The following is a 25,209-nucleotide window of genomic DNA, read 5'->3' on the forward strand; positions in this document are numbered from 1 at the left end:
TCCCTCTTTCCATAAGCCATGCTCCTCCCCTGGCCCGTTCTTTAGGCTTTACTTCTCTCCAACAGGCGAACCGCGTCGTGGCACCTGAATTGGGATCTATGAATTGGGACTGTTTCCAAAGACCAATCTTTAAGTAAGAAATCTCAGAGTAGGAACTTATGGGTTCTTTTTCTCACTTTCATAGCACAGTCTCCTCAGTGAGCTTGACACGACCACACACACAAACCACAAAAATAACTCAAATACCCCAATTTCCTTCTTTGGTGGAGAGAAGATACTGGGGGTACTTATGGTGGGTTACCTCCCTAACTGCATTGCCATGGATAAGACCCAACTGCTCAGTAGCTTAGTTCTTAAATTGGCTACTTTATAAGTGAAAGTGAAAGTGAAGTCGCTCAGTCATGTCTGACTCTTTGTGACCCTGTGGACTGTAGCCTACGAGGCTCCTCCGTCCATGGGATTCTCCAGGCAAGGATACTGGAGTGGGTTGCATTTCCTTCTCCAGGGATCTTCCCGATCCAGGGATTGAACCCTGGTCTCCCGCACTGCAGGCAGATGCCTTACAGTCTGAGCCACCACGGAAGCCCACTTTATAAGTAACTTCACTTAAAAGAGGAAGAAGGGAGCCATCAGAGGTAAGGATTGTGAATTGCTGCCTGCACATTGACAGGCCAGAAACTGTTAGCCAAACAGTTGTTTAGCTAAATACAAGCACCTTGGCTTTTGTAGAGTGAATGGGACATAGAGGTTTTGACTAGGGCATTTCAATCTCTTAGAAGGAAGGTCATTGAAAGCATATGAGACCCTAATTAAAATGTTTTTAGAGATTTCCCTAGCAGTCCAGTGGTTAAGTCTCCAAGCTTCCAATGCAGGAAGCACAGGTTTGATTCCTGATCCCAGAACCAAGATCCCACATGCCATGTGATGTGGCCAAAATATATTTTTTTTAAATGATGTTTTTAAAGGGAAAAAAACAAAGGGCCAGTAATAATATTATCAGCTCTGTAAATCTTAAATATGAATCTCTGATCCTTAATAAAGAAATGCCATCTTCTGGTATAAAGCACCCTGAAGGTAAGGCTCATTTCTTAAGACTTTAAAAATTTTCCCTTTTTTTGGCTGTACCTCGAGGCATGTGTGTGGGATCTTAGTTCTCTGACCAGGGCCCCCTGGAGTGGAAGCACAGAGGCTTAACCACTGACTGGACTGCCAGGGAAGTCCCTAGACTTCTTTTTTATTTTTATTAATTATTTTAATTGGAGGGTAATTACAATATTGTGGTGGTTTTTGCCATACATTGACATGAATCAGCCACAGGTGCACATGTGTCCCTAGACTTCTTAATATTGCTAGCTGATTAGGCACTATGGAAGCAGGTGAATAATGAAGAGAACGATATTAGAAAAGTGTTCTTATTCCAGAGTTACCTTGCCAAGAGAAAGGCAAGCACAGGTAATCCTGTTTGGAAAAAGGAGGTTTCTATTTGAAAAAACTATGTAACATGTAAAATGCTGCATTTAAAACTTGTCTCCCCTAGCCTTAAAAGTAAGGCTCCCTTACTTTTTAAAAAAAATTATTTAAAAAACAAAAGAGACCAGAACTTATTAGATCTTAGCCCTTAGCTGTAATATGGACAAAAGCCTTAGGGGCTTCTCCTGAGTGTATGGTGAAACAATGGCCGAGAGCTGAGAGGAGAGGAAAGGGGAGATGGGTCCAATGACCCTTAAGCTCTTCCCTCCTACTTCTCAAACCGCTGATTCATGTAGTGGGAAGATGACAGAAATTCAGTCATTTTGTGTAGTGATTCTGTATCCCCAACTTGGAGACAGAATCCATATTATTTATATTATTATTAGTCAAATTTCATTGGGTGGTTTACTATGTATCAGACATTGTTCTAAGTGCCTTATATGTGTTCTCTCATCTTATTTAGTCCTTATGATCCTACAAGGAGGAATTTAATTACTCTCTTTTTGTATTAATAGATGAGGAAACTGAGCCACTAAGAGACTTAATAACATTCCCAAAGTCACATAACTGTGACACGGATTTGAGCCTAGGCTATCTAATGCTACACAAAGTTTATCAACATAAAAGGAAGGTTTAAAAATTTTATGCCAAGCACCAGGAAAGGACTGTGGTAGGATTTGAGCACACCGTAATTTCCTGGTATTAATGACATTATCATTTTCCACTGCTTTCAAGAGAAGTGAAATTGACACCAGAATGTATTATTTGCCTTGACATACTTTACCTATCCTTTGGGTATAGGCAATGCCTTCTCTCTGTTTGGCATACAGCCAGCTCATGCCTCATCTCTTAAATTCCCATAAATAGTTATTAACCCCAAAGAAACAAAAACAAATCACTGTATCTTTTCATAAAATGGATTTTTATTGTCTTCATACATGGTTTCTCAGTACCACAGAAAACTGCAATTTAGGGACAAACAATTTCTTGTAGAAATATGAATTTTCAGAAATGATTTGTGCAGAAATGTGATGTTAATGAAAAAGAAAAGGGGTCAAGAGAAGAGAGAGTCTGTAGTATATGCATCTAATTTTTACTTTTTAAAACTCCTCTAAGGGCTAATCCTTTACTCAAGTAAGAGCCCAACAAAATTAGTGAGAAACTGAAGTGACTGTGCTATCAAATACAAGGAATACATTTTTTTGAACTGATACAAATGATTTAATTTTGTTAATCAATTCCAAATACTATAAACATCTGTACATACATATTTGTGTTCTTACTACTCAGTTTGCCTAAATTAAGTATGAGTTCATGAGCTATTTAAAAAAAATTCATTTTTATTGAAGTACAGTTGCTTTACAATGTTGTGTCAGTTTCTGCGGTATAGCAGTCAATCAGCTGAATGTATACACACATCCTTCGCTTTTAGTTTCTTTCCCATTCAGGTCACCACAGAGAATGGAGGCGAGCCCCTCGTGCTGTAGCTGTACACAGTAGGTCCTCATTAGTTTTCTATTTTATACATAGTAGTGTATATAAGTCGATCCCAATCTCCTAATTAAGGAACACATTTATTTATTTGATAAAGAAACCATGAGAAAAGTGGATTGGAATGGGCTCAGACTTACTCTCAACTCATCACTGGGAGCCTTGGTGTCTGTGCCAACAGTTCAGGAATCAGCAGGCTACCTGGATGTGGGTTATAACAACAAGCACAAAACCCAAGGCTCTTCTCCAACACCCCTCTGGTCAGTGGAGAAAGCCTGCAGCGAAGCAAGAGGGGAAGTTGCACCATTCGGCTCACCTCTCCATCACCATTTCATCTTCTGCTTGCTGACCTTGATGTAACCTGAGAGGTTTCCTTGCTTCGGCTGTGCAGTCCAGAAGCCAGAACTTCATCTAGGAAACTGACCAGTAGACTTGAGTTACTCAAAGGGGAGGAAAAAAGGCATCTCCAAAACAGAGTATCTTGCTCATAATATCTACGTAGATGAAAGGATATCATGAGTAGAACACAAGAAGCACTGGTCTGATATCTGGGTGCAGAACAGAGGCATCAGTTGAGCACGAAAACATCTGGACTAGGAGAGCGCCTTTTGCACTTCCCCAGAGTTCTCACTGTGTTTTCAGTTTTAAACTTGCAGGATTTTTCAAGTTTGAAATTTCTAGTCTGGAATCCAGAATTTTTAAGGACAAGGCTATACACTCTCAGAACCATATTATATCAGTACCTCTTACTTATACTCTTAAAACTGCCTCAGAACTTTTATTGTGCCTCTAATCTATTCTTTATCCAATCTGCTATCCAAAGTGGCACCAATTTTCTAAATACAAGTTATATCCTATTGTATACTTTCTCCTCTTCTGCTTTAAAAACTTTCTTTTGCTTATAGAATCATATACAGATTAAAATTCAAGGCTCTTTATAATGTGGCCTAATAATAACTAATAGTTGTATTTATTTTATTCTGAGAATTGGTTTAAGCTATGTGTGTGTATACATATAAATGGATATATGTATTTATGCTATTCTCATTTTAAAAATGAGAGATTAAGTGACTTGAGAAGGTCACAACAGCTAGTAAGTGGCTTAGGTGGGATTCAAATCCAGCTGTCAAATCCACACAATACTCTCACTTGTCTGGTTCCATCTCCCACCAAACATGCAGCCTATGTGCCTTTCATGCCCAACCATTCATTGTTCCCTAAATGTGTCCTAAGCTTTCACACATTTATGCTTTTGCTCTTATTATGTCCTAAATCTTTTTTTTTTTTCATTTATTTTTATCAGTTGGAGGCTAATTACTTTACAATATTGTAGTGGTTTTTGCCATACATTGACATGAATCAGCCATGGATTTACATGTGTTCCCCATCCTGATCCCCTCTCCCTGTCCTAAGTCTTAAATGATTGACTACCCCTTCTTTGTCTGATGAAATCCCTTGTATCATTAAGGCTGAGGATTAAAGGCCACCTTTTCTGTGAAGCCTTCCCAAACTCTCCTCCACGCTGAGCTAGTCACCTCCATCACTCTGTCCTAGAGCTGTGTTAGTATCATATTATTATTAATTAGGTACTCCATACATTATTGATGCCAGAATAGACTGTGAGTTACTTAGGGTGGGGCTAAGATTTATTCATCTTAGATCTTCAGGGTTTAGCACAGAGGCTGACACTTAGTAGGGGCCCAATAAAGGTATACTGAATAAATGAAGTAATTAAAACAGCCACCCATTGGCAAGAAAGCCTTCTCTGTAATACAGGAGTTTGGGAGGCAGTACTTAGAAGTATGCTGGACTCATTCTCAGGATACAGGTCTAGCAGCAGGCAGAGGGTTGGTGAAATGACCAGGTAACTTATTACCACAGTTGTGCAGTTTTAGACCTGGAAGATTCTAGGCTTACAGAATTTAAATTCCAAACTCCTTTGCAAAAGAAGAAAATGGTGAAATAGAGGGAAAGGAGTAGAAGCTAAACTCATCTATTCACCCACTGAACACCTCTGTTAATAATGGCACCTCTGTCTAGCCTGGCTCTTTGGCCAGTTGGCCAGGAGACACTTTGAGGTCAGAAAATAAGTGTCAGGAAATGAGGCAGCATTTTTTTTTTTTTTTTGAAAGATAACACAAGAAGTCTTTGATTAGTGACTTTTGGTAAGAATGAAACAAGTATGCTGGGAAACCCTATCGAAACCTATGAGGTGATCTTTGCTTCACTTGAGACTATGCTACATGTGGAAAGGAAAGGAGTAACCTTCCTGAAATTGTACTTAAAGATCCTGCTCTGTGGACCAACAAGACCCCACATTCTTGCCTGCAAAAAGAAAACACTCTTTATATCTGTTAGGCCTAATTTTGTTCCCCAGGGCTATTGTGGCTTTTTAAAAACTATCTATTTGGGGACTTTGATGAGTCACTTCAGAATGCTTTAAAAATTATGGGTGATGAACATATTGGTATCTGTACCCCAGATTTAGACTATGTTTAAAAACAACAAAACAGAATGATTTTTCTTCCCAGATTTGTTTTAAATCCATCTTACTTAAAAAGCAAACTCAAAAATCCCCTTCCCCTGTGGTACTGTAATCCAGTCAATTCAGCTCAGTTCAATTAAATGTAACAGTATTTACTGATCCATTATATGGTAGGCACTGAATGAGGTGTATATATGAGCACTTCTAAACTTATGACTTTAGAAGTTATGACTTCTAAACTTTAAGGGTCAGAGGGATACACAATCACAAAGCAACGTGAGAGATGGTACAAACAGAGATGGTACCAGGAGCTAACCTAGTGGATTAGCTTGTCTTTGTTTGTGCTGTCATTTTGGGCTCTATGGAGAGAAGGAAGGTGGGCAGAAAAAAGCCGTGATTTTTAAAAGTCGACCTCAAAAAATCTTGCATCACACATTGAAAAACAAGTTTCTTTACTTTTAAGTCTTTGATAAGGGACTAGAGACTAACACAGAATTTTAAATCTTAATTACTAAAATAATTGAAAAGAAAAACTGTGTTCCTAAATAAAGCTATATATTATAACAATACCTATTTCTTTTTTTAAAAAAACTATACTCCACAGATGGAAATTACATGTGAGTTTCTTACAACAAAAACATTAAAGGAATTTAGAATCAGATCTGAAGACTGGTATAATGGAAAAAAATGAATGGAATTTCTGGGGAGCAAGAAAACAGAAAAAGACATTCTGAAAAATAATGAGAAAAAAGCCAAGATAGTTGCCTTAATGGAGTAATAAGCTTCTAATTATAGCCAAATACTTAGCTGGAATATCAGAATGGGGGAGAGGAAAGGACGAGATGGAACTTTTAATAGCTCAAAATACTGATTACAGCTGTCAGAGCTCCTACCGTGTTTCACACTTCTTGGCTTTTGCACATACTATTCCTTCTGTCTAGAAAGCTGCCCCATCCCTACTGTATTTTATCTAGTGGACTGATGCATCTTTTAAAACCCAACATGCTCTCACAGTACAAAGCCTCTAGGAATTTATTTGTTTTAGTATCTATTTTGCATGTAAGCCTATGAGTTTTTTGGAGTACAAGTAATACATGAATATATTCTTTTTGTAAAAGTGTTAAATAGTATACATAAAGCTCGTCTTCTTTGACTCTTATTTTCCCCATCAGTCTTTCCAGAGATAACAATTTGATCAACAAATATTTATTAAGTGCCTATGTGCCAGGCACCGTTTTAAAAGCTGTGAATATAGCAACAAGTGAAGTGAAAAAATTCTGCTCTCATGGCATACGTATTCCACTGGGGAAGGAAGGAAGATAAGCAAAATTGATAAGTAAAATGTAATAATAATAATGGTAAAAAACATCACTTACTACATGTGAAGTACAATTCTAATGAGATAGAAACCATCCTACTTCACACTGAAATTAAGGCACAGGAATCAAGTCTTATATCTTGAACGTGACCAAACTGGGATGCCAACTCAGATATGGGTTAACCATGATGCTACACTGCCTCTCTGTAATATGTTAGATGAAGAGAATGCTATGGAGAAAAACAAAGCAGGTCTGAAGGAGAGGTGGAGGTAATGGTGGTGTGAGATTTTAAATCCAGCGGTCAAGGAAGACCTCACTGAGAAATTGACATTGGAGCCAAGACTTGAATAAGGCAATGGAAGACATACCTGGGGGCTTCCAAGGCCTGGTGTGTTCAGGGAACAGAAAGGAGGCTGGTGTAGGCAGAGTGAGGTGAATAAGGTATTGGGTAGTGAGAGATGAGATTAGAGAGATTAAGGAAAGGGGATGGAGGGGAGCTGAAGATGAGCTCATGTGAGGCATGGTAATAAGGATTGTAAGGGTTGTGATTTGTACTTTCAGTAAGATGGGAAACACCTGGAGGGTTTGGTGCAGAGATGTGACATTATATACTTTCACAGATTCGCTCTACTGCTATACTAAGAACAGACTACACAGGGGGTTAAAGGTAAGGCATCCTGATGGAAGTGAGGGTGGTACCAATCAGGCAGTTGTGATGAGAGGGTATCAGATTCTGGACATGCTTTGAAGGGAAGGATCACAAGATTTACTGATAAATCAGCATGTAGGTGAGAGAAACAGGGGAGCCAGGAAGACAAAGTTTTTGGCCTAAGCAACTAGGAGAATGGATAAGTCTGAGAATGGAAAAGTGATTTCGGGGAATGACAGACATGAAAGGCTAAAAGGAGTGGCTTAAGGGAAGAGGTAAGATTTAAAAGATACAGGTTTAAGAGAATGTATAAGGAGAGGAATCAGAGGTCATGAGTAAAAACAACTAGAAGATTATATTTAAGAAGAAATATTGGAAACCTGGTTTGATTATTGTTAAATAGGGATGTTTATTAGACATTCAAGTAAAAGTGTCAAGTAGACAGTTGGATATATACATCTGGATTTTGGGAGAGAAGCTCAGATTGAAAATAGTGATTCTCAGGACTTCCCTGGTGGTTCAGTGGCTAGGACTCTGGGCTCCCAATGCAGGGGGCCCAGGTTCAATCCCTGGTCAGGGACCTAGATCCCACATGTGGCAGCTTAGGATCCCTCTTGCTGTAACTAAGACCCAGTGCAACCAAATAAATCAATAAAAATATTTTTAAAAATAGTAATTCTCAATGGAGAGGTGTGTGATTTTATGTTCAGGATACATCTGGCAATGTCTGGAAACATTTTTGGTGGCCATAACTGTGGGAGTGTCACTGGCCTCTGGTGTGTAGAGGCCAAGGATGTCGCTGAACATCCTATAATGTACAGGACAGTTTCCGCCCCCCCCACCCCCACTCCCAACAAAGAATTATCTGTCCTCAAATACCAACGGTGCTGAGGTTGAAAAACTCAGACTAGAGATGTAAATCTGCGAGTCACTAGAGGATATAATTTAAAGCCATAAGACTAGCAAGGAGTGAGGTGTACACAAGGAGTGAGGGAGTCCGAGAAGAGAGTTTCAGGGACTTCAAAAATAGGAGAAATGAACAAAGAGACAGAAGGAATGGCAAGTGAGGTAGGAGGACTAGCAGAGTGTAGTTTCTGGAAGCTAAGTGGTAAAAGTCTTTCAAAGTGAAGGAACTGGTCAACAGTGTCAAATGCTGCTGAAATGTCAAGTAAAATGAGTACTAAAAGTTGATTCTGAGTTTAGCCACATGGAGATCCCTGGAACCACAACAAAAGTGATTTCGGGGAATGACAGGCATGAAAGGCTAAATGAAGTGGCTTAAGAGAAGAGGTAAGATTTAAAAGAAGATACAGGCTTCAGAAAATGTATAAGGAGAGGAATCAGAGGTCGTGAGTAAAAACAACTCTTGAAGAATTTTGCTATAAAAAAGGACAGAGGAACAGCATAGAACCTGGGAGGAGACAGGAGGTTAAGAGAGAGTTTTTAAAGTTTTAAAAAACCCAGCATGTTTCTCTGCTTCTATGAATGATCCAATAGGGTGTGAAAAACCCATTCAGGATTGAGAGGGAAGCAGGTCTGGAGCGATGCCCTAGAGAAAGTGAGGGAATGGAATCTGGTGCCCAAGTGGGAGGGCTGGACGCAGCCAGCAGCACTCACCACTGTGACGGGGCGGAAGGCAGAGGACAGCGGCAGTGTGGGAGCTGCGGGAGTTCTCTTCTGAAGACTTTTTACCTGCAAGTCCACCTCGAATAATAGCTTCTTGATCTGTGTATCCTCAATATAAAGCAGACACTGAATCAGGTATTTGCTGAATGAATACATGGATCAGATTTACATTTTTTAAAAGAAGTTACGATCTCAGCTTAAATGTCACCTATTGTGCTAAACTTTTCCTAAACATCCAGCAGCAATTTTATCAGGAGTAAGGGAACAAGGTGGCCTTGATATCTATGTCTGAAAATATTAAGAATCTCATACATGGAGATCATACTGCTCTTCACTGGGTGTATCCTTTACCCATTTGGAACTCATTATTTCTCAAATGCAATGGACCTTTCCCCACCACCTCCCGTTTTCAGTTATGTTGTTTTCTCAGTCCTGAATGCTCTTTCTTCCTATGGAAATCCAACTTACTCTTCAAGGTCTAGTTCAAATGCTATCTCCATGGTGAAGCATTTCCTGATTACGCTGCCAGAATTAATTATTTCCTTTTTGGACACATTTTATTTAACTTACATACATTAACGCTTCTCAAACTTTTGTACCTAAGAACCCTTAAACAACAGAAGAGAATCAATTTATTAGTATTGAGGGTACAGTCCAAATTGGTTTCCTGGCTTACATCTTTCTTTGAGGGCTGATATTTTGCTTTAAAACCACATAACAATTTTGTTATTTTTCATAAAAGGGCCTTTAAAATTTCAACATAAATATATTTTTATTTTTTGTATAGGAGTTGACCAGTTAAATTATTTAATTCTATTCCTGGAATTAGAAGTCCCCCCCACCCCCCCCCCCCACGACTTCTAAAGAAAACAGACATCCCAAAAGATGTGTCATGTTTATTCTGTGTCTTTGTGTGACTCTGGTACTAATCATATCCTAATTTGAGAAATACAGGTTTGTTTGAGTTTGCCACCTGAACCATAAGATCACTAAAGATAGGGATATCATTTTCTTTGTATTTTAGGCCCTGCCTTGGAAAAGTACCTTATATAAAGCAGTTACTCAATAAATATCGTCCTCCCAAATAGTATAATCATAACAATCTGTCAATACCCTTGGCTCACATTTTTTTCTTGCTGCTCTGTGACTAAACCAATAGTAACAGCCACAGTAAACAAAACAAAAACCCAATAACTCAAACGTCTATGGACAGATGAGTGGATAAGCAGGCTGTGGCACAGCAGAATGGTACATAGAACTGAAAAACGAATGAACAAGGTTACGTGGAATAGTACAGCTGAATCTTAGACATATGGCCAGTGAAAAAGTATGATACAATTTTCTTTATTAAGCTAAAAATAAGCAAGACTAAACAATGCTTGCTTATTCTATGTTTAGAAATACATGGATTAGTGATAAAAATACAACTCTCCCCATCAAAGCAAGGGAATTAAACACAAAATTTAGGATACGGTTTACTTGTTGTAGAGAGAAAAGAGATATAATTGAAGCAGAACACACACACAGATCCATCTTATTGGCAATTTTCCAGTCCTTTGGTGAAGGATCCAAGAGTATTCATTATATTCTCTAACTTATATTTACATATATTCTTGTTGTTTAGTTGCTAAACACTTTTGGGACCCCATGGACTGCAGCCCACCAGGCTCCTCTGTACATGGGATTTCCCAGGCAAGAATACTGGAGTGGGTTGCTATTTCCTTCTCCAGGGGATCTTCCTGATCCAGGGATTGAAACTGTGTCTCCTGCATTGCCAGTAGATTCCTTGCCGCTGAGCCATGAGGGAAGCCCAAAACTACTATGTTAAGATATAATTAAGAAAAAAGCTTCTATATCTAAATGGTTTCTATACTCTGACGTTTCTCACAATCTTTAACATGCAATCACTCTACTTTCCAGGAGGATACAGTGATTTAGTTGTCCAAGAACCTTTTTAAAATATCTATCAATATCTCCCCAAACAAATCTTCTATAGAACAAACCTTGGGAAACACTGACTTAAGATATAAAATATTTCCTTGATTATAACCAACTCCAATGAGGTTACTTTACCCCATGATACTTTCTTACAAGTAATGTAACCACCTGTTGTAGACTACTCCTTCCCAGTTCCCACCTTAGTAACAGACACCTGATTTATGAAAAAATAAGCAAAGCAAAGCAAAACAAATAAACAGGAGCCCTTGGTCTTACTTCCTCTCCCTCCTGTGAAGAAATCGGACAAAAAAGCAACCAGTGGGATTCTACATGTATCCAACACTGTGCATGTGTCATTCATGTGAGGAGAAAGGATTATCCTCATGGTCCATAGGGCAAAAGATGGACTCCTCAAAGACTGAACTGCCTGTAACACCAGTTTCATAAAGGTATGAAAGGAGATTATCATCTGAGAAGAAAGACAGTGATAGATGTACTTTCTCATCATTGGGAATATTCAAGACCACATCAATTTGTCAGAGCAACTACAGAAGTAGAATGGTAACCACCATACCAAAACAAACAAACACCCCCCGACTCCCCCAAACCAACAAGAAACAAAGCTCCAAATAACCTCTCTGTAGCAAGCATGGATGTTAAAGACTCTGTGAAAGTCTATTAATTATAGAGGTACTGAGTCTGGAGGTTTCAAAGGGGAAATTTGCGTGAGCACAAATGGAAATCAAGCTACTAAAGTTTTTCCTGCACAGACCACAAAAGTCACCTGGCAATTGGCTATTTTCATAGTAAATTTTACCATAACCCCAGTATTGCTGGGCATAATAATATAATTCTGCTCTTAAATTATTTTAAAGTAAGAGTTTTCAAACCAAGTGATTTGGAAGTATGGGTGACAGCAGAGGTGGTGATGATGAGTATCCAGTCTTTTTTTACTTGATTTCCCCCAAATGTAATGGTAATAACAACAGCAGCAGCAAGCAACACATATTAAGTGCTTCTCTTGTGCCAGATTTTCCTCTAGTATTTTATATATGTTATATCATCCAATCATTATAGCAATGATATAAGGAGCTATTATTACCTCCACTTTACAGTTGAGAAAATGGAGGCACAAAAAAGTTAAATGATTTGCCTAAGGTCATACAAGTGGACACATGGCAAAACTAGGATTTATAAAAGGTAGTCTGGGGACTTCCCTGATGGTCCAGTGGCTAAGACTCTGAGCTCCTAATGCAGGGGGCCTGGGTTCAATCCCTGGTCAGGGAACTAGATCCCACATACTGCAGCTAAGACCTGATGCAGCCAAAAGAAAAAAAAAAAAAAAAAGTAGTCTGGCCCTAGAGCCCTTGCTTCCTTAAAAAACAAATAAACAAACAAAAAGCTATTTATTTGGCTTCCCCGGGTCTTAGTTGTGGCATGTGGGATATAGTGCCTCAATCAGAGACTGAACCCAGTTTTCCTGCATTGGGAGCTCGAAGTCTTAGCCACTGGACCACCAAGAAGTCCCTAGAGCTGTTGCTCTTAATTGCTGTGCTACACTGCCTCTTAAAAGACCAAAGGGTACCAAAAGGTGATTTATAAATAATAGGTTTCATTCAAGCCCAGGAGTTCTAATGATAATTCTAATGAAAGAACTTATGTCCTGAAAAATGCATCATTGAACTGGGGAAGTTAAACACAGTTTTGCAGGGCTGTATAGAGGGTACTCAACTATATACTTTACTACTTAATAATTGCAAATGGTACCAAATTGACTTTTAAAACTCTGTAGAATATCTTAAAATTTTTCTCATCATTAAAAAAACATTAAAATGCAAATAACATAAGAGATAAAGAAGCAAATGAGTCACTCAAGTCTCACCACACAGAGTTAGCATTTTTGAGTTTTTCCTTTCATTTAAAGTTTTTTACTGTCTAACCCAACAAATCCTGAAACAAATATGCAAACACTGGATAGGGTCTTACATACTACACAAAAAGGCATATCCTATAAATTTGCAAAAGAGAATATCCTTTTTCCTGAATGGCAACCTTCTGGTTGCAAGAAACAGAAACCCATTCAAACTAGCTCAAGCAAGATAAAAAAAGTATCCTCAGTGACACAGGGGTGGGGGTGGAGGTCTATCACTGAACCAGGGTAAGATCAGTGCTTCTTAAGGGCGCTGTGGAGAGCAAGTGGGGGCTGCTTTGAAACCACACAGTATCTACCTCTGCCTCTGCCTCTTATTTCTGGCTGTCTCATTTACTGGTCTCTTACTTCACACTATCTGCTGCTTCTTTTTTCTCTGCATTTGAGTTGAAATAAAATGTTTTTTAACCAACTTTCTCTGTACAAATTATTTTTTAAATTTGCTATTTTTAAAAATCAGGAGCAGTTAACCTCGGGGTTGGAAAGGTATGATGTGAAGGTATAAACAAAACTTTTCTGGATGGCAAATTAGTATTTAAGCATATTAAAAAAGTTAATACTCTCTGATGCAGTAATTTCATCTCAACATCGCTAGCAGTGCATGGAATCTAGGATGACAGAAATCTGAACCTGAATTCTAGCTTTGCGCTTCCTTGCTATATGACCTAAGGCAAACTACTTAATTTTTCTCTTAATGTTCCAGTTCTTTCACTTGCAAATTGGGACCACAACAATATTACCTTCTGGATCAGGAACATTAAATAATATATGAAATGAAGTCAGCAGATTGTTTGGCATTACTATTATCCTAAGTGAGTGTGTAAAGATATATATAAAATTATTTTTGTTATAGTACTGCTTATAAGAGTAAAAAGTGATAAACAATGACTATCAAAGAATATTTGTTTTGTTTATCACCATGTATCTAGTTTCAAGATAGCTTCTGGAATACATAAGTGCTCAGTAAGTACTTGCTGAATGGACAAAAAACTGACAATTGGTTAAATAAATTGCGGCACAATCACACAACAGAATACCATTCAGTCATTAAAAATGACATATAAGTATTTTCATTGAAAGTACATGTATAGTATAGTCCACTATATTTAAACATATATATGTATATATTCACAGAAAAAAATCTAAATCATCAAGACATTGACATTTCCGATGCTGAGATGGTGGTAGTATGAATATTTTTATTATCTTCTTTTTGCTTAGCTGTATTAAATTTTTTTTCCTATAAGGATTATATACTGATTTTGTAACAAAAAGCGATTTTTAATTAAAAAATATGTTTCAATGTACAAATAAACTGGAATCAGGGGACACACTTAGATTTGAATCTTGGGTTAATTTAGTTTTTTGAAAAAGCATTGTATTAGAGTTATTCATTTATATGCCTATTTTTCCATTAGATATTGAGATCTTTAATGATATACAAAATGTCTTCATCTTTCTAACACCTTACACATAATAGCGCTCAATAAATACTTGTCAGTGATAGGTGATACACTCCATCCAGCTCTTGGCAATGGTGTCTTAACATTTTGTTACAAGAGAAAAGTCAAACTCTCCCCCAAATCTCTACCAAGATGGTGAAAGTTCCAACGGTTTCAAAACTGATTCTGAAATACCTACAAGTGAAGAAGTGTCCTCTGGATTCCTCTTTCTTTGAAATGCAAATTCTGTCATAGGATCCTAATTTTTCAGTAAATAATTCAGAGATCAAACCAACTCATGGTTACAGGAGAAGGTCCAAGTTTCTAGGGTTACTTGTTTAAGTAGAAATCTATAAAGAACCTGTTGATAATATGAATCGGTATCCTCCCAGCTTCCCATTTATTTACAGAAATTCAAACTGTAAACTGTTTTCTAAGCCCTAAACTGTACTCTCTCTTAAAAAAAATTAATGAATCAGAATTCTATTATTACCAACATTGAGGCATCATCTCAGGTAGTAATGAAACTAACAGCTGCCACTAGTTAATCAAATTAGTCATTTTTACCCAAAGAGCAGCACTGTCTTAAATCTCATTCTTAATTATCATTGGATGGCAAAAACCATGAAACAAAACTAAATGATTCCTTACTTTTGTACTGTTTTTTTCCCTGCTTTGGTTTACAGTATTTTTTTAGTAAGCAGAAAGCATCACACAATTTCCATTTGGTAAAAACACATTTTGGCTATCTTATAAGTGACATTTATAAGCAAGGGATTTAAAAAATCATAGCTAGACAAACTTCCTAAAATATTATTTCAACTGTGTGCTCAGACTGGAAACAAACTGAGTTCAAATCCAGCTTTGCCACTTACTAGCTCTATGACTTTGGAAAAAGTACTTATCTCCTCTAAGTCTCATATGAAAAATGAGGTTGATGATAATACAAATACCTACCTCACTGGGTTGTTATGAGAATTAGACAAAAATTTAATGAATAAAACATTACTATCCCATAGAAATGAAAAGCAAGTCACAAAAGTGAGTGGCTATGTAATTTTAAATGTTCTAGTAAGCACATTAAAAAGATAAAAAGAAACAGGTATAATAAATTTTAATTGTATATTTTATTTAACCCATATAACTAAGACATTATCAACTTTAAAAATTGAGATATTTTACACTTTTTGTGTATTAAGGCTGAAATCCATTATGTATCTTATTACTTGTGAAAGTGAACTCACTCAGTCATGTCTGACTCTTTGCAACCCTATGGACTAATGTAGCCCACCAGGCTCCTCTGTCCATGGGATACTCCAGGCAAGAATACTGGAGTGGGTTGCCATTTCCTTCTCCAGGGGATCTTCCCAACCCAGGGATCGCCATTTCCTTCTCCAGGGGATCTTCCCAACCCAGGGATTGAACCCAGGTCTCCCGCATTGCAGGCAGATGCTTTAATCTCTGAGCCACCAGGGAAGCCCTTTATTATTTGTAGCACACCTCAAACTAGACTAGCCACATTTCAAGTACTCAATAGTACTCAGTAGTTACAGAGGCTACTTTTTGGACAGCACAGGTATAAAGTAAGGTGTCTAACACACAGTATATGTTAAATAAATTTTAACTTCTTAGTGTTATCATAATCGCCTCTTAGGAGTTGCTATGGGCCAGTGTTTCTCACATCATGTGCTCATAACACCAGCTTATATCGGTGGTTCCAGGGCATGCCACTACATAGTACTGAAATACATAATGAGAAAATTACTTCTGCAGCCACAGACTGTAGCCCACCAGGCTCCTCTGTCCATGGGATTTCCCAGGCAAAAATACTGGAGTGGGTTGCCATTTCCTACTCCAGGGGATCTTTCTGTCCCAAGGATCGAAGCTGCATTTCCTGCAGTGCAAGTGGACCAATCTTTTTATCCTTCTGACTATATCAAGGAAAAAGTGTCCGGTTGGTACTATAGTGCTGTTTTTTAAAATTTTAATTTTTTAATTGAGATATAATTCATAGGCAATAAATGTACCAATTTTAAGGATATCATTTGATGATTCTGAAAAATATATCCAGTCATGTAACCATTTCCTTCATCAAGATATAGAACATTTCTAACACCTGAGTCAGGGCTTCTTAAAAATCAAGAAACAAACAAACAAACAAAAATCAAGAAGTGAAAAAAACCTCAACAACAAGAGCCATAAAGTCAACTGCACGCCTTTGAATGTTGTTGTTGTTTAGTTGCTCAGTCCTGTCCATCTCTTTTGCGATCCCATGGACTGCAGCCCACCAGGCTCCTCTGTCCATGGGATTTCCCAGGCAAAAATACTGGGGTGGGTTGCCATTTCCTATTCCAGGGGATCTTCCTGCCCCAAGGATTGAAGCTGCGTTTCCTGCAGTGCAAGTGGATTCTTTACCAATTGAGCCACCAGGGAAGCTTCATGTTGCTTTCCAGAAAAGTTATGGATTTACATTTCTACTAGCAATATTTGAGACTGCCTCACTGTACATTTATCTTGAGAAAATATTCAGAGGTAGGACAAGGATTTATCGATATACATGATGCTTACTGCAATATTTATATCAAGCAAAAAACTATAAACAATCTAAATGTTGAATAGTAATAGTTAAACAGAGATACACCCTTAAAATTGAAACTGTAGAGCTATTAGGATCATTTAAAATAATTTTAATAATATGGCATAATTAAAAGTACAATTAAAAATAAGCAAAACAAGTCAAAACTTTAAAGACAATGAATGTAATGTGATCCTAAAACTCAAAAACCTTCAAGTAAAGGAAAAAAACATCAGGGGGAGGGCTTCCCTGGTGGTCTAATGGTTAGGAATCCGCCTGCCAATGCAGGGGACTTGGGTTCAATCCCTAGCCCAAGAGGATCCCACATGCCTCAGGGCAACTAAGTCCACATGCCAGAACTACTGAGCTAGTAGGGCCTGCAGGTTATAACTACTGAGTCCATGGGCCACGGCTACTGAAGCTTGCACGCTAGAAGCCACAGATGAGAAGCCCAAGCAACATAACGAAGGGTAGACCCCACTCTTCCCAACTGCAGGTAGCCTGCGCACAGCAATGAAGACCCAGCACAGCCAAAAATAAAAAAAATAAAAATAAATCTTAAAATAAAGTAGGAGAAAATATACCAAAATATTAACAGTGGTTAGCTCTGAGCTGTGTAATAGTATGAATGATTTTGACTTTTATACTTAATTTTTATGTTACAATGAGCATGAATTACTTGGAGGGGAAGCCTATTTTTCTTCATCTGTCCTTGCTAGTTAGAAAGAAAATAACTGAAAAGTGAAACAATTATTGCGCAGGCGTATAGTTAATGAGGGTTTAATTGGACCCAGTAGAGTTATAGAGAACCTGCTATGTGTAATCATTATTACTGGTTTGAAAGGGAATCTGGCAGTAAGACGATGGTTGATCTAGTGTTACATTTCCCCCTTGTCAAAAGTCTAAAGAAAGTACTGAACTGATGGACAGCACTGCGGAAGACTAACGTGCTCTCTTCACACAGTTCAGGGGCCCAGGTAATGCTGACAGCACTACTAATAATTCACCTATTCTCCTTCACTTCTACCCTGGATTCTGAGAAGACAGAGGGATTTCATCTATTGGGAGAATAATTCTATCCGTTCTGATCTGGTTCTTGACCTCTTGGCTCACACAGCTAACCTAGGGTGTCAACTGCTTCCAGCAAGGATCCAGAACTCCTTAACTCTGATTGATCTGTGAAGTCATCAGGCAAGCCAGCTCAAAACCCAGATCAAGATGCTTACTTATTTGTAAGGTAGGATCACATGCTTTGGAAACACAACTAGAATAATGGCAGCCTATTGTGGTGGTTTAGTCGCTTAGTTGTGTCTGATTCTTTGTGACCTCACGGGCTGTAACTCTCCAGGCTCCTCTGTCCATGGGATTTCCCGGGCAAGAATATTGGAGTAGGTTGCTATTTCCTTCTCCAGGGGATCTTCCTGACCCTGGGATTGAACCCGGGTCTCCTACATTGCAGGTGGACTCCTGCATTGCAGGCAGATTCTTTATTGAGCCACCAGGGAAGCCCTTGGTCTATAGTAGGTGAATACATAATGGATATAGTTCATGTATGGGCTTCCCTGGTGGCTAAGAACAGTAAAGAATCTGCCTGAAGTGCAGCATACCCACAGGTTTGATCCCTGGGTCAGGAAAATCCCCTGGAGAAGGGAATGGCTACCCACTTGCTAGTATTCTTGCATAGAAAATTCCATGGACTGAGGAGCCTGGCGAGCTATGGTCCATGGAGTTGCAGAGTCAGACACGACTGAGCAACTGACACTCTCACTTTCACGCAGCTCATTTATATAGTTCATTCAGTTTACTTCCCAGGTGGCCCTAGTGGTAAAGCATCCATGAGGCACAAGAGATGCGGGTTCAATCCCTGGGTCGGGAAGATCCCCTGGAGTAGGAAATGGCAACCCACTTCAGTATTCTTGTCTGGAAAATTCCATAGACAGAGCAGCCTGGCAGACTACAGTCCATAGAGTCACAAAGAGTTGGACATGACTGTGCGTGCATGCACACACACACACACTTAGCATGCATGTTCATTTATACATGTCTAGGAAACTTGCATTTTTATAATAACCCCTGTTCATTCTGAACATTTTAAGATAAATAATACTTCTCTTAATTCATTTTAGCTTTGATCACCATGGTGATTCTGCCAAAATATAAGTCAGATGTCATGATTCTGCTCAAAACTTTACAATACCCACAAAAACTTGTACAGAAATGTTTATAGCAGCCTTATTCATAACAGCCAAAAGGTAGAATCAACTCAAATGTCCACCACTGACAGATAGTTAAACAAAATATGGTATTTCATTTCACACAATGAAATACTATCCATCTGTCAAAAGTAAAGACAGCTATAATATAGATGAACCTTGAAAACATTATACTAAGTAAAAGAAGCCACTCACAGAAAATTATATGCTACATGCTTCCATTTAGATGAAATGTCCAGAACAAGGAAATCGATAGAGACAGAAAGTAGATTAGTGGTTGCTTAAGGCTGGACGATTCTTTTTGAGGTGATGAAAATGTTCTAAAATTGACTGTGGTGGTGTCTGCACATGTCTCTGAATACACCAAAAACCACTGAATTGTATACTTTAAAGGGGGTGAACTGTACGGTATATGAATTTTATCTCCATAAACCTGTTAGAAACAAAACCCCAAAGTCCTACGATGCTCTCTGACTCACGGTAAAAACCAGACCTCAAAATAGTCTACAAGGCCCTCCATGATCTGGCCACCAATACCTCTAGACTGCACCCCAGACCCCAGCCTCCTAGAATACACTGCAAGATCCTGCCTTAGGACCATAGCCCCACTGTCCTGAGATGCTCTCCCCCACATCTGTTTGGCTCATTCCCTCACTTCCTCCAAGTCTCTGCTCAGCCCTCTTCTTCATGAGGCCTTTCCAGAAACACTGAGTGGTGTGGCTTGTCCCTACTGCCTCCACACACTACAGACTTCCCTTCACTTTGCTCTACTTTTTTTTCCCCATAGAATTTATCATCTTCTGATTTACTATAAAGAATACCTATTTATTAAGTTATTATTTATTTCTGTCTATGCATTAAAATGTAAGCTTCATAAGGATTAGGATCTTTGCTTTTATTCACAGAGGCATTCCAATATTCAGTAAATACAGCTGTCCTCATTTGTTCAATAAATGTTTATCTATTCTAGAACTTATAACTAGGCCAAAATGACTTCTCACTGTTTCATGCAGACTTTGGTGGAAATATCTGTGGTGATATAGAACAACTCGTGTCATATACAGTGCCGGAAGTCGACATTTGAGTTATTCCCCGCCAACTGAGGCTCTATTAGGCCAGTATGACTAATGAGATAAATGAAGAGGGAGGGGGTAGAGGCAGGCGGAAGTCCTTCCACAGGAAGGGTGATCCCTGAGACAGCAGGCGAGAGTCTACACGCTGCAAACCCGCACGGACCCCAGAGGCAGCAAAGACTCCCTGCTCAGGGCAGGCACTTGCATGTGTTCAGGTTACTGCTGAATCCATTTACCCGGATCCTTTTTCAGGGCAGGTTCTCTGCTTTCAAAAAGGCATTAAAATTATGCCCTTAAAGAAGTCCCTGTGATTGGTTACTATCTTTTATTTCTTTGTATTTCATTATGTATACAGGAGAAGGGGAAGCAATCCAAAATTCATATTAAACTTCATATGGCTAGAGAGAGAAGAAAGTATCAACTGCCTCCCTTCATTTGGAAGGCAGTTTTATTAAGAATGTTGCTAAGGAGATAATTAGCTCCTGCAAAGTTCCTTGGTGTCTTAGCAGCAAACACACACCATCTATTTTAAATAGTGTTTAAACCTAAACAAAGATAATTACAATTACACCTAATCAGAGCAGGTCCAATAGAAATAAATCATATAACTACAAAAGGCCTGCTTCATTATGACCAGTGTTTGAATCTTTGAAAAAATGTCATAAAGAACTACTTTAAAGAATTAAGGTATTACTACTGAAGAGAGAGCAGCTTAAAGCAGAACTCTAAAAAGCAAGTTGAATTTCAGATTCAACTAATGTATATTTCCTTATAAAATCTAAGGGACATATATCTTCAGGTAACTTCTGACTTAAAACTTGGCTTACTTATACATGGTCCCTATTCTTTCACCAAAGTTACATTGAGTTCTGGAAGTATTTCAGAGAGGGAAAGAAAAAATTGCTCTTTATTTCTGTTTTTGTTTAACATTAAGATTTTGTTTCAAAACAAAAGTAAAGGTAATGTCAATGTATTTTAGAAACAGAAGGCATCCCATGATAAAGACTATTAAAGTTGCTACATGAGAGGTACAGATGATTTTCCAGGATGCAAGAGACCAATTTTGACCCATCTAGCTATTACATTAATATCTTGCTCCAAATCTCAAACTAGTAAGTGGTAGTGCTGGGAGCTGAGTGTAAAATAAATCAGATTTTATTTAATACACCAGGAAAATCAAGTGACCTGTATCCCAGAAATACCCTGGGATTTTCCAACAGGCATTTCCCACCCAGGAAGGATAACAGATCCTATATCAGCCTATAACACTCCGAGCTACAAGATATGATTTTTCTTTTTTTTCCAGCCACACCTCTCGCGGCTTGCACGATCTTAAGTTCCCCAACCAAGGCTTGAACCTGGGCCATGGCAGTGAAAGCAGTAAGTCCTAACCACTGCACCGCCAGGGAATTCTCAAGGTATGATTTCTGTTTACTGCAATGCTTACCAATCCAGATCTTCGTGGGGCATACCATATTTTACATAATTCTAAGTATAAAACGAGGGCACTCATCATGACACAGTTAAAAGTATACTGTTTCCTGGTCGCCATAATCTCTCAAAATAATACTTTTGTGAGAGAGAGCTGTGTCTTTATCAGTTATTCATTTGGACTTTTTCTTAAGAAATAATCCATTCATTACATAGGAAATTGTATAGACGCTCACAAAAATTAAACCCTAACAATTCTCAGAAACAAATCATTCAACTTCTCACCCCATATATTGTTGCTGCTCATAGCCCTACTGTATTGAGGTATAAAGCTGATTTTTAAAAAATATTAACCTTCCCATTTACTGAGAGTCTGGGATTTCAATATGTATTAAGAGTTGTGAACTCTTAATTACTTAATAGTCTAGTAATACCCAAGGTAGTCCACAATCATCATGAAAAATGAGCCTTTCCTCTAAAAGCTGAAACTGTTGCTTTCAGTTGCTTAAGCCTTTACAATAACTGGTTTCTGAAATACAAATTTTACTACCTTCTTACTGATAGTGAAAAATTTCACTAGCTACTTATTGCTAGAGGCTACATATTTATGAAAGTAAATTATAAAAACCAGTTTTTGGAACATTTATGTATTGCAAATATTAATTTTTTTCCAGGTTGGTAATTAGCAACTCCCTCTTTCTAAAAGTTTCATTGATCAGGGGCCAGTGAACAATCCTGTCCAAGATTTTCTTGAACCTTCTACTGCTAAGGATATCTGCTCAAATGTAATTTGGTATACTGCTTAACATATTATTAGGTCAGACAAAGAAATATTGAGCTGGCTAGTTGGAAGAATCTAGTCTATAGCTTTCACAAAGTTGCTTTACTTTCTTTTATTTTTCTGCCTTACTTTCTTACTTTGACATTAAACATTATTTTCTCAGGACCTGGGACACTAATTTAAGGAAAAATCTAGATATTTAGGGTCTCCCTCTCATTTTTAATAAAATAAAGTTTTATTCACAGTACAATTAATTAGCCAAACATACCTGAAAATATATGCATTTTTGTTTATATGTAATATGACTTAATTACAAAGAAATGTGTAAAAATCTTTGCTAATCTATCTTTCCCTCTAAATCCAAAGTATTTTTAAAATTGAAAGTGAAAGTCGCTCAGTCATGTCCGAGTCTTTGCGACCACATGGACTCTCCATGGAATTCTCCAGGTCAGAATACTGGAGTGGGTAGCCTTTTCCTTCTCCAGGGTATCTTTCCAACCCAGGGATTGAACCCAGGTCTCCCACACTGCAGGCAGATTCTCTACCAACTGAGCTATCAGGAAGCCCCCTTTTTAAATTGAGATACAGGTATTTAGTTTTAAAGGTCTAATATTTCAAGTTAAAGAGAAGATGCTATAGTTCTTAGGTACAGGTCATGAGGCTACAAACACTCAATGGGAAATATTAACTCTCAGAAAGATCACTTACGAGTCAATTAGCCCTTTTTAGATTCGGATAGTAAAGCCTACTTTAAAGCAGATAATTATATATACAAACATGAGAGAACTCATTTAGATTAAGAAAATAAAATCCTATATGTCTATCTAGTAATAAAACATTTTAAACCCTAAATTATTAAATATTATTTAGAAAATAATTGTCAGGCTTTCAACTAATATTTATGAAGGAAATGAAGAGTGATCAAAAGCATGGACTCTGGCTCTGAGAACTGGCTCTCTTTGTAACCATGTTTACTTGGGCAAGTTATTTAATCTTTCTGCCTCAGTTTCCATATGCAGAGTGCTGAAAATAATAGTATGAACCTTTACTGAGGATTAAATGACTTAATATATGTAAAGTACTTAGTAAACTGCCTAACACATAGTAGATGTTCAATAAATATTTACTACGATTATTATTTTTATTAGCAGTAGCAGGAACAATAGGCTTCCCAGGTGGTTCAGTGGTATAGAATTCGCCTGCCAAGCAGGAGATCAAGGTTTGATCCCTGAGTCAGGAAGATCCCCTGGAGGAGGAAATGGCAACCCACTCCAATATTCTTGTCTGGGAAATTCTATGGATAAAGAAGCCTGGTGGGCTACAGTCCATGGGGTCACCACCACCAGTAGGAACAATGGGAGAAAACTGAATAAAATAGTTGTGATACTTTGTGTCACTCAGTGCTCAAAAATATTCAATGGTACCCCACAGACTCCTGAATTAGGCACAAAATACTCAGTTTGACATTTTAGAATGCACAGCTAAGCTTCCAAATATCACCTAATAGTTTTCAAATTAGAGTAGTAGAGTTACTACCAATTTAAACTTTTCCAAGATCACAAGTGCACTTATACTTCCATTTCTGAAATGAAGGCCAACTAGATAAGGTGAAATTAAATAAAGCATATAGAAATGCTGGATAAAAAAATGACAAACATACTTTCAAATGAATAGCTAAACCTCTTAAGAAATTAAGGGAAACTCTAAGTCATCACAAAAAGGGAACCTAAACTTAGGTTGGCAAGTATAAACCAATGCTTATGACTACCCGATAAGTATATGGCAATGTTTATAAACAAAGGAACTGTATTTTAACAGCCACAAAGGATCAGGATCCAGGGTTTAGGACTCAGTAAGAAAGGGAATTAGAATTAAGACTCTTGAGTAATTGAGAGGCCCTCAATGAAAAGGAGTAGAAAAACAAAAATCCGCACAGGAAGATCACAAGGAAACCTAAAACAAACAGGTATAGGTTCTGCATGGTTCAGGAACTCTTCAGGACAGAAGTTAACATTAAAAAAGTTCTGAACTGATAATACTCTTTGGGTACCTGGCCTAAATGAAAGAAAAACTATGCAGAAGAGATATATCTTCAACTTAGGCCCCTCATGAGTCCTGTGAGTCTTCTTTAAGATAACCCATAATCCAAAATTACAAAACACATGCAGATGTGAGTCATCATGACTTAATGTCAGCAGACACAATAGCAGAATTAGATCTCCAAGGACTTCAGATAATAGAATTAATGTGGTTAAAGAAAAATTTGAAAAGGATTTGAAAATATGAGAAAAGAAGAAATTAACAAAAAATCAGACAAATTGGTAAAGGAAGCAAATAGAACTTACAGACTTAAACACAGATTAGGCATGGCTGAAGAGAGAATTACTGAAGTATTAATATGAAAAAAATTACACAGAAGACAGCACAGAGAGATAACAAGTAGATAATACAAATAAGAGGTTAAGAGACATGAAAAAATAGATAAATGCCTAACATATAGTGAACAGGAATTCCAGAAGGAAGGAATAGAGGAAGTAGAAAAAAAGCACTATTTAAAGAAATAATGACTGGAAATTTTCCAGAAATTATGAAATGCCAAACATATATTTTCATACCAACTAAAATAAATAAAAACAAATTCATATTTAGATATATAATACTGAAACAAGAACACCAAAGACAAAAAGATAATCTTAAAAAGAGCCAGAGAATATGTCTCCAGATGAGACACAATTATAGATGTTGAGAGTAGACTTCCTAATAGCAACAACTGAAAATAGTATTTC

General features: G+C 37.8%; 1 protein-coding gene across 1 annotated transcript in view; it reads right to left on the reverse strand.

Moving 5' to 3' along the window:
• Positions 1 to 2,373: 2,373 nt before the first annotated feature.
• VPS45 (vacuolar protein sorting 45 homolog) overlaps positions 2,374 to 25,209 on the reverse strand; it is a 64,821-nt gene continuing 41,985 nt past the window's right edge. Inside the window, exon 15 of the mRNA XM_043876849.1 lies at positions 2,374 to 3,380. Coding sequence (XP_043732784.1) covers positions 3,293 to 3,380 — 88 coding nt within the window. The 3' untranslated portion in view covers positions 2,374 to 3,292. The remainder of the gene's footprint in view (positions 3,381 to 25,209) is intronic.

This window comes from Cervus elaphus, chromosome 20 (assembly GCF_910594005.1).
Source record: "Cervus elaphus chromosome 20, mCerEla1.1, whole genome shotgun sequence".
Taxonomy (NCBI): domain Eukaryota; kingdom Metazoa; phylum Chordata; class Mammalia; order Artiodactyla; family Cervidae; genus Cervus; species Cervus elaphus.